Source organism: Prionailurus bengalensis, chromosome C1 (assembly GCF_016509475.1).
Source record: "Prionailurus bengalensis isolate Pbe53 chromosome C1, Fcat_Pben_1.1_paternal_pri, whole genome shotgun sequence".
In the NCBI taxonomy this organism is placed as follows: Eukaryota; Metazoa; Chordata; class Mammalia; order Carnivora; family Felidae; genus Prionailurus; species Prionailurus bengalensis.
The window spans coordinates 8,161,419-8,172,072 of record NC_057345.1 but is presented as its reverse complement, the minus strand read 5'-3'; the positions used below and the strand labels follow the sequence as shown (position 1 = coordinate 8,172,072).

Here is a 10,654-nt window from a genome sequence, read left to right as displayed (position 1 = left end):
CCTCCCGCCCGGCTTAGAGGACAGCGGGGAAGGCGGGTGGTGGGGCCGGGGGCCTGAAGCGGCGGTACCCGCACAGGTGGCGGCAGCCGAGGCCTTGGCCGAAGCCGCGCGGTGAGTCTGGGGCCTGGCACCGACCCCTCTAAGGTGGAGGAATCTCCAGACCCAGGGTCAGCCTGGTCCGTTGGGGGGGGGGGGAGGGGGGGTGCCGGGAAGTCGCCCGTCTGGTCCGTGAGGTCCCTACGGACTTGGGCGCCGTCTGAGCCCTTGACCCCCACCCGGCGAGGCAGCACCCAACTTCTTCCGGACCCCCAGGAGACCCCCGGGCCCCTCAGCCTGCCGTGTGTCCCTGGCGCGGCGAAGGGCGGCCCATCAGCTCCGGTACCGCCGGGCGCCTTTGGGTCTCCATGCCCCGCAGTCACCCCATCTTCCGAGCCACCTACAGGTTGTCCTCAGAGAGGAGGAACGTCCGTGTGTGCCCCTTGCACTGCACCCTGGGGACCTCTCAAGGACCCAGTCCCCAGAACTGAGCTGGGTTCCATCCTGGGGTTTCATCCTTTCTGCCCTCCCCACCCCCATCTCCAGTTTCAGCCACCCCAACTTTAACTTCTGCCAGCCGTCACCAAGACTCTTAGGATATTGGACTTACAAGTATTTTAGTTGAATTCTGCCTGGAGCAGATGGGCCTGTGGGCCTTAGACCCTGTGAAGATACTCTGGTTTCTTCCTGAGAATGAGAATTCCTTGCCAGCCTCCCTCCCCCTCATCGCAGAGGCGGGGCACACACCCCTTCCTAGTTTTCTCATCAGGGATCCTTGGGTTTCCTCTCCCCTGAAGGATGACATTTCCTTCTGCAGCCTTTTTCTTGGCATTGAAGTACTTAAAATCCTTACAAAACCAATTATTCCCTAATTTTTTTTTTCTCTGCATCTCGCAGATAATTTCAAAAATAAGAATTTTGGAAAAATTGGTGTTCTAATATAATGTGGACATACCTCGGACCGGTATATGTGTTCCTCCCGCAGCAGTCTGGGCTGAGCCCTGTTATGGCCACTTTATGGTGGTTGCCTGATTATTTGTATTTCCCTCTAGATTGTAAGCTCAACTGAGAGGAGGGACAGTATATAATTGAGGAACGAATGAGTGATCTCAGGAATGAATCAGTGTCTTTTAGCTCACATTCCAAGTACTGGTACTTAAGAGAACTGCACTGTCCAATATCATAACCACCAGCCACAGGTGGCTTAGAGCATCTGAAATGTGACTAGTTGAAGTTGAGGTTGCCCGGAGTGGAAAATGCACAGTACAAAAAGAGAACGGAAAGTACATCAGTAATTTTTATGTTGGTAACATGTTGAAATGATATTTTGCATCTATTAGATTTAAGAAATGTATTAATTTCATCTGTTTCTTTTTGCGTCTTTTTGATATGGTTGCCAGGAGATTTAAAATTACATTTATGGGGGCACCCGGGTGGCTCGGTTGGAGAAGCATCTGACTCTTGATTTTGGCGCTGGTCATGGTAATTAATAGCTAACGGTTATTAAGAACTCACTGTGTGCCTGGCACTGAAGCACTTTTTAACATTTATTAACTCACTTAATCTGTAATTTAGTACATAATTTTGGACTGGATTTGAACCCAGGTAGTCTGGCTTCAGAGCCCACAGTTTAACCCTGTCTGCTATACTGCCTCTTTTTTTTTTTTTTTAAGTCTATTTATTTATTCTGAGGCAGGAAGAGAATCCCAAGCAGGCTCCACACTGTCAGCACAGAGCCCGATGTGGGGCTTGAACCCGCGAGATCAAGTCCCAAAGCTGAAATCACGAATCGGACGCTTAACCGACAGAGCCACCCAGGCGCCCCCCACCCCCCACCCCGCCTCTTTTAAACACCAGTCATTGTGGAATGAATCAAGGCTTTCTCTACATTCCTCAGTGAGGTCTCCCAACCTTTTTAGGATCCCCCCCCCCCTGCTGCCGACAACGGGCAGAGAGGAGATCCGTGTTGAGGAACGGGCACCATAAATATATTCATGACACCATAGTTTGTTATGCAAAATATTGAGGGAAATTTCTCTCCAAAGAACCTCAGGTCAAGATGCTGGGAACCGGACCTGCCACCGCCACCACAGCCACCACCACGTCCAGCAACGTGAGCGTCCTGCAGCAGTTTGCCAGCGGCCTGAAGAGCCGGAATGAGGAGACCAGGGCCAAAGCTGCCAAGGAGCTCCAGCACTATGTCACCATGGAGCTTCGAGAGGTCAGGGCTTCTGGGCTTTGTCGTGGAGTATTGGGCCTCAATGCACCGGCACTGGTTTTGATTCCTTCTGACGGCTGAGTGAGGATTTGGAAAACAAAGACACCCAATTTTTCCTGTCTGTAGGGTGTGCCGGTTCCTTTGTAGTGGCTACACATTTCTGTGGCATTTCCTATGCTGTGCTTCCTTCCTCCTTTCCTTTTCTTTCTTTCTTTCTTTCTTTCTTTCTTTCTTTCTTTTCTTTTCTCTTTCTTTTCTCTTTCTTTCTTTCTTTCTTTCTTTCTTTCTTTCTTTCTTTCTTTCTTTCTGTCTGCCTTTCTTTTCCCACCGTATTCCAGACCTTCAGTTCTTTCTATCTGATAACCGTAGTCGGGCTGGGTTTGAGGAGCCGGTAGCCTGGGGCTTTCTAGAGAGAGAGCATGCTTGATGTCTGGACGGTGTCTCTTGCTCATCCTTGTAACCCCAGGATGTGGCCTGCCATGGGGTAGATACTCAACAGGCATTTGTTCCACATACAAATGAGCTGTGGGTTCATCTGCTCAACAGTTTACAGCTATAAACGTGGGCAGTAGTTCTGTCCTCTTCGGCGTGAGCCAGATCTGCTGGCCACCTCTCAGTCCTGACCTTTGGGAGCCCCCCCCCCCCCCCAGCATCAGGGAGATATTAGAAGTTGTTCTGAGTACATCTTCTTCCGCAGATGAGTCAAGAGGAGTCTACTCGCTTCTATGATCAGCTGAACCATCACATTTTTGAACTGGTTTCCAGCTCGGATGCCAATGAAAGGAAAGGTGGCATCTTGGCCATAGGTAAGGGCAGGGCCTCTGGTGACGGGGACAACGGAGAATGAAGGGCGGTCACCTCTGTGTCCACTGCACCTGCGTCCGCTGCTTACTAGATGCTGAGTTCCTACCTGTTTCATGAAATTTTGAGGAGCCCTGTGGCTTTCAGTGTACTTATTCTTAGCAACGGTCCTGGGATGGTGGCACAGCTGATGTCTTCAGATACAGAGTCTCAGAACCATTACGCAACTTTCGTAATGCCTGAGCCAGTGCCTGAGCCGAGACTGCAAGCCAGCTTTCTCCCCCCCCCCCCCCCCCACCAACCCCGTGTGGCTCGTTGCAGGCTCTGGTTTCCCTGTCGGGCAGTTCGGCGTAGCGGGGCTCACAAATGGAAAGGCGAAGTTGGGGTACAGTGATACAAAGCATGTCATTTTCACATCCCAGGGACCGGTCTGGTGCATTATTATTCATTCTCCGTTTTACTCCTTTTCTTCTTGGGAAAACAAGTTACGTGTCCTAAAACAAGATTGTTTTGCTTTATGTAAGTAGTTCTGGCGCAGATGTCAAACCTGCTGCTTAAAATGAAAATATTGTCTGCATCCTTCCCACCTGGAAGTTGCGCTTGGTACTCAAAGCAGAAGGAAGGGGTCACGCGCCAGCCTTCCTGTCAGGGCCGCGCGCTCTCCGGGACCGGACGTGCCCATCCTCACCTTTTGTCTTCCTGTCTTTCCCAGCCAGCCTCATAGGAGTGGAAGGCGGGAATGCCACCCGTATCGGCAGATTTGCTAACTATCTTCGGAACCTCCTCCCCTCTAATGACCCAGTTGTCATGGAGATGGCATCCAAGGCCATTGGCCGCCTTGCCATGGCAGGCGACACTTTTACAGCTGAGTATGTGGAGTTCGAGGTGAAGCGAGCCTTGGAGTGGCTGGGCGCTGACCGCAACGAGGGCCGGAGACACGCAGCCGTGAGTGCCCGCGGGGAGGGGTGCAGCTGGCCGGGGAGCAAGGGGGCCCTGTCGGGGTCCTCCGCACCACGTGCTCGGGTCCCTGAAAGGCAGGCGGTGAGGGGACGCTCCAGGCAGAGGCGCTGTGCTTCTTAGGGGCCTTCGGTTCTGTCCTGAATCCCTTTCTCTTTTTGCCCCAAGCTCCGTACCCAAAGAGGAAACTTGAAAGTTCTCTTCTGTTGCCCAATAGGCACAGCCCTGAGTGCGGTGCTGTCTGGACCTCTGATTTCTTAGACTCAAAACTGCCTCCTGAGCAGAAGGTTCCCCCCTTGGCCACAGGCAGACGAAATCACAAGCCAAAAGGCTCCTAAAGCCCCAGACAGCTGTCCTATCTGTGTGATCCTGTCAGTGTCTCTGTCAAGGTCTCTCTGCTGTCCTATGGGAACACAGAAATACTAGGAGGAGGAGAGGAGCGGGGGCAGTGGGAGTGGTGGTCTGCCTCCTTTCAGGCCTTTCTTGTTTATTTTCTAGGCGTTTGTTGATTGGTGGGCACCTGGCCCAAACTCCCTCTTTCCCCATTGGCTCTTCTGCAGTTGGGGGAATGGGAGCCTCTCATCCTCTCGTGGTGCATCCCCACTGCTTTTTTGAGGCTCGGCCCTGAAAAAAGCCTGGTATGAGAGACGAGGCTTCCAGGCCGCGAGATGAGGGAGAGTCTGTCCTTGAGAATCTGGGAATGAACGTGGTGGGGCATCATTTGGATCCTTTCCTGTTGGCTCTGTCTTCAGGAGCCAGTACCACGAGGAGGGACCCTGGTACTGGGGGAGGGACAGCCATGTGGACCCTGCTTCAAGGTGGCTTTGTCCTTCCTAACTCTGAAACTCGGGCCAACCTCTGACCTTCAGTTTCTTCCACTGTCAGATGGACATATAGCAAAATTAAATATTGAATGGGATTATTAACTCATTTAATAAACGTTTATCAAGGGGCGCCCGGGTGGCTCATTTGGTTAAGCGTCCCACTCTTGATTTCAGCTCAGGTCGTGATCTCACAGTTCGTGAGCTCGAGCCCCGCATTGGGCTCCGCGCCGGCAGTGCGGAGCCTGCTTGGGATTCTCTCTCTTTCCCACCCCGCTTGTGCTTTTCTCTCTTTCTCAAAATAAATAAACATTTAAAAAATAAATAAATGTTTATCAAATACCGCTGTGCTCCAGGGATGGTTTTAGGCTGTCATTGGGACAGAATGCAAAGCGTAAACATGTCTCCCTTCCAGAGCTCATGTTCTAACATTATGAGAATCCTATGTTTGTAAACACCCTAGGATAATGAGCACTGAGATTTTCGATCAATTTTTCTTTTATTCCTATGTCCCCAGAGGTTCCCAGCTAGAAGAGAGGACGAGTCTGCTCCTTTCCTGATGTATATACACACAGGCTCCAGGATGGCAAGAAGCCGCATCCTGATGGGACGAAACTCTCTGATACAGACGAGGGTTGTCTGTGTGCTTTTCTCCCCCAGGTTCTGGTTCTCCGCGAGCTGGCTATCAGCGTCCCCACCTTCTTCTTCCAGCAAGTGCAGCCCTTCTTTGACAACATTTTTGTGGCCGTGTGGGACCCCAAACAGGCCATCCGGGAGGGAGCTGTGGCCGCCCTTCGTGCCTGTTTGATTCTCACCACCCAGCGTGAGCCGAAGGAGATGCAGAAGCCTCAGTGGTACAGGGTGAGGAGATGGTTCCGTTGCATTCGCCTGCAAAGCACATTTTTAAAAAATGTTTATTTATTTTTGAGAGCACGAGCAGGGGAGGGGCAGAGAGAGAGGGAGACACAGAATCGGAAGCAGGCCCTAGGCTCCGAGCTGTCAGTGTGGAGCCCGACGCGGGGCTCAAACCCGCGAGCCGGGAGATCATGACCTGAGCCGAAGCCAGAGGCTTTACCGACTGAGCCACCCAGGCGCCCCACAGCACGTTTATATACAGCACCACCTGGCCTAAGGGCCGCAACAGGGCCCTCGCCACAGAGCAGATGTCACTTTTGTGTTGGTCTCAAGTGGTTTCTTAAGCTCAGTATGAGTCAGTACTTATCTCATTGGATTTCATTAATGCAAAGATCTGTTGGTGGCCACACCATTATTTTACGTGCCACTCAGGATGAATGAAAACGTGATACAGTAAAACTATGACTTACTGACGTCTCATCACCAGTTATAAGAGCTCTCCTCTCAGAGGTGTGAAAATATAGAAAAATGGGTGTCTGAGAAGCAGCGACACACAATGATACTAATTTAAGAAGTGCCAGGGCTCGTGGCGTTAGACGAGAGAGACCTGGAACTTCTTAACTAAGAGCTGGTACTACAAAGAGATTCCTAAACGTGGCATCGGAGACCTGGGTTCTAGGGTTGGCTTTGCTATGTGACGTTGGACAAGTCATTTAATTTCCTTGAGCCTCTGGTTTTTATCTGTTAAGTGGGGATGGTCGTGGCCTCTGCCTCATGGTACGGTGCACGTTGAAGCTAAATTAAACGAGAGAGCTTGGTGAATCCCTATCGTTGATGTTGCTGGCACAAGCCACTGAGCAGGCATGGTAACACCTCAGGGTCCCCCATGCAGAAGGGGCGGGCTGGTGGTCTTTCTCCCTTTGGACATGGGGTAATTAACATGTCCCGTGTCTCTAATAGCACACGTTTGAAGAAGCAGAGAAGGGGTTTGATGAGACGTTGGCCAAGGAGAAGGGCATGAATCGGGATGATCGCATCCATGGAGCCTTGCTGATCCTCAACGAGTTGGTCCGAATCAGCAGCATGGAGGGAGAGGTGAGGAAGCGTGTCAGAAGGGAGTCTGGCTTCCCCCATGCCGTTCTGTGAACAAGACAAGGCGAGATCCTTGTCCTTACAGAGGACGTTTTATAAGGGAACCAGGAAATAAGCAAGTCGATGAGGTCACTTCAGCAGGCACCAAGTCCTGTGAAATAACGGGTTGGAGGGTAGCAGTGGGAGGGGACTTCCTCTCTGGGGCGGTGCTGTTTCAACTGAGACCCACATGATGTGGAGGAGCGAGCTTTGTGCTGCATGGTGGTGTTCCAGGAAGAGGCTTTGAGGTGGGAGAGAGTTTGGCAAATTCAGGGAACAGAAAAAAGGGAAATGTGGTTGGGGCACGGAGAGCAAGGGAGGTTGGGGGAAGGGTCAAATTCTTAGGCCTCAGGGTCGCGGTCAACACTGGCTCTTATTCTCATAAGCGTTGGAGATGCGTGCCCAGGGGAGCGGGGTGAGGGCCTCCATTTTTAGTAATCATTGGCTACTGGTGCGGGGAAAGCTCATGCAGTGGCGGGAATGAAAGCAGGAGACTCGTTAGGGGGTTGTGTTTAAAAGGACTTTTGTCAGGGAAACAACTTATGGTGGGGGCGGGGGACGTGGAGGGAGCAGGGAGAGGCCGGCTAGCCATCAGCAGCCATGAGACAGCAAAGGAAAGTGACAGGAGCGTGCTAGGCTACCTCGCAAAGCCACCATGGGGGGCTTCCGGCCACCGTGCCCCCCCCTCCCCTCCCCCCCCCCCCCCCCCCCCCGCCGGGAGCCCTGCCTCAGCATTCCTCCTGCCTCCTGCGTTGGCTAGAGGCAGCCCGTGGCAAATGTGGCCTTGGCACAAACGTGATATTTTTAGAGTCGTGGCCGGGGCCGTTGTCAACTGCACTCCTTGTAGTTGATCCTGTTCTCCTGGCTACCGTGGGAGGCTACTGGAGTAGTCTGGGCAAGTGATGGTGGTGGCTTCCCTGGGGTTGGCAGTGCAGACACTGAGAAGTGGATTCAGTGTCAATCCACTGACACTGGATTCGGGATACATTTGGGAGTAGAGCCCCATCCACGGGTCTTCCTACGGGGAGCAAGTTGGTGTGGAATTTTGCCCCAGGGCTTCTTGCTTTAATAGACCGGATGATCATTTGGTGATGGCTGTGCTGTAGATGCGGGCGGCCTGGGCTACACTGTATGGAGAGCTCAGGAGTCCGGCTCGGAATCCCCATTCATGTGTACACTGTGTGACTTGGGTACATTATTTTACTTCCTTTACCTCATTTTTCCTTGCTGTTAACGGGGATCTCCACCTCACTGGGCTCCTGGGAGGTTTCCAAGTACACTTGACCCTCGAACAACACAGGTTTGAACTGCATGGGTCCACTTCTAGGTGGGTTGTTTTCGGTACACATACTGGAAAACTTTTTGGGAGGTTTGTGACCGTTCGAAAAAACTCACAGATAGGAACCTCATAGCCTAGAAATTAAGAAGCTAAGTATGTCACGAAGACGTAACATAGATGTAGATCCTAGTCTTATTATTGACCATCGTAAAATATACACAAATCTCTTGTTAGAGTTAAACGTTACCTAAACTTATGCACACAAGCACTCACAGACTATACCTGGTGCCATTTGCAGTCGAGAGAAATGTGAACAAACACGAAGGTACAATATTAAATCCTAACCGCATAAAATTAACTGTAGTACAACCGTACCGACTCTAGTAATTTCGTAGCCACCTCTGTTGCTGCTGCAATGAGCTCAAGTGTTGGGAATGTCTGGTTAAAACACTGTGCGAGGCTGATCATCTCCGTGTGCCCAGTTCACCCCTCCAGTAAGTCGCGTGTCGCAAAAGCGGTCTGTCGATCTGTCTCCGTCCTCGTGTGTTTTTCGTCGCGTTCAGTGCGATACTGTAAATAAACCTTGAATAATTCTGTGGAACCCATGTGAAGTGCCACTGGCGAAGTTCTCCCAAGAAGCAAAGTCATGATATTGTAAGAAAACGTTGCCTTGCGGGGCGCCTGGGTGGCGCAGTCGGTTAAGCGGCTTACTTCAGCCAGGTCACGATCTCGCGGTCCGTGAGTTCGAGCCCCGCGTCGGGCTCTGGGCTGACGGCTCGGAGCCTGGAGCCTGTTTCCGATTCTGTGTCTCCCTCTCTCTCTGCCCCTCCCCCGTTCATGCTCTGTCTCTCTCTGTCCCAAAAATAAATAAACGTTGAAAAAAAAATTAAAAAAAAAAAAAAAAAAAAAAAGAAAACGTTGCCTTGCTTGAGACGTACCGCAGCTTGAGGTCCGCAGCTGTGACTGCCCACCGTTTCAGGATAAATGAATCCAGCATTTAATCCACCGTTGCAAAAAAAGAAAAGGACGCTGAAGCGTGAAGCTGTTGCCACAGCTGTACCCACAGGCGCAAATCTCTTGCACTTTTTGAGAAATAGCTTTTACATTTATTTATTTTTGATAGAGACAGAGCACAAGTGAGGGAGGGGCAGAGAGAGAGGGAGACACAGAGTCCAAAGCAGGCTCCAGACTCCGAGCTGTCAGCACAGAGCCCGACGCGGGGCTCGAACCCACAGACCGCGAGATCATGACCTGAGCCGAAGTCGGACGCTTAACCGACTGAGCCACCCAGGTGCCCCTTGTGAAGTATCTTTTGATAGCATATGGTAAATGTAGCTTTTATGTGGGTGCAGGATTGCCTTAAGGAAGGCATACTTAAAGACTCTAATGTGATTTGAGAAAAAGCAAAGTCATTATATGACAACGTAGAGCAAATGGAAGGTGAAGGACCTAGCACCGGAGAATCGGATGCCAGCAAAAGATGGTTTGATGAGTTTGGAAACAGGTTTGACTTAAAAAAAAAAAAAAAGTCAAGATAACAGAAGTAGCTTCTCCTGACCGAGAGGCAGTAGATGAGTTCCCAGAGGCTGTAAAAGAAAATCACTGAGGAGAAAGGGTATCTGCCTGAACGTGTTTTTAATGCAGACGAAAGTGCCCTGCTCTGGAAAAAAAATGCCACAGAGGACATTTATTAGGAAGAGAAGCGAGCACCAGGATTTGAGGCAGGAAGGGGCAGGATAATCCTGCCATTGTGCAATACGGTCCAGTTTACAATCAGGACGGCCCTTATCTATAAAGCCGCTAGCCCTGGAGCTTTGAAGGGAAGAGGTAAACACCAGCTGCCAGTCTTCTGTTTGTAAAACAAGAAGGTCTAGACACAAGAGCCCTTTTTCTGGATTGGTTCCCTTGATGCTTTGTCTCTGAAGTCAAGAAGGACCTTGCCGGTAAAGCGTCGCCTTGTACGGTTCTTGCCATATGAGACAATGCCCCTGGCCACCCAGAACCCCATGAGTTCAATACTAGAGGCATCGAAGGGGTTGACTGCCCCCAAACACAACATCTCTATTTCAGCTTCTGGATCAGGGTCATGACCTCTAAGGCTCGTTACACATGGTACTTTATGAAAAGGATTGTCAACACTTTGAAGAGAACCCTGATAGAAAGTCTAGAAGGATTCCGTCGCTGAAAATCCATTTTGGTTGTAGAAGAAGCCACAAATGCCGTCAAGCCTGGACCAGTAAATTCCTGCCGGAGAGAACCGTGGCCAGATGTCACGCATGACTTCACAGGACTTAGGACAAAGCCGATCAAGGAAACCATGAAAGAGAGTGAAAGAACGTGGAGGTGGCCCAAAAGATGGGCGCTGAAAGGTGATATGGATCTTGGAGAAATTCAAGAGCTAACAGACACCACACCAGAGGAATTAACAGAAGACGGCTTGAGGGAGACGAGCGTTTCCGAACCAGTGCCGGACGACGAAGACCTCAGGGAAGCGGTGCCAGGAAACCGATTGACACTGCAGTCCGGCAGAAGGGTTCGAGTTACTCAAGACTGCTT

At 51.0% G+C, this 10,654-nt stretch overlaps 1 protein-coding gene across 2 annotated transcripts in view; it reads left to right on the top strand.

Annotated features, from left to right (window-relative positions):
- The window catches only part of MTOR (mechanistic target of rapamycin kinase), a 135,218-nt gene continuing 124,564 nt past the window's right edge, over positions 1-10,654 (top strand). For both annotated transcript variants that reach the window (XM_043573739.1, XM_043573740.1), the window contains exons 1-6: positions 1-111; positions 2,082-2,257; positions 2,952-3,060; positions 3,768-4,000; positions 5,494-5,694; positions 6,649-6,783. In XM_043573739.1, the coding sequence (XP_043429674.1) occupies positions 2,096-2,257; positions 2,952-3,060; positions 3,768-4,000; positions 5,494-5,694; positions 6,649-6,783 (840 nt within the window). In that variant the 5' untranslated portion in view covers positions 1-111; positions 2,082-2,095. The remainder of the gene's footprint in view (positions 112-2,081; positions 2,258-2,951; positions 3,061-3,767; positions 4,001-5,493; positions 5,695-6,648; positions 6,784-10,654) is intronic.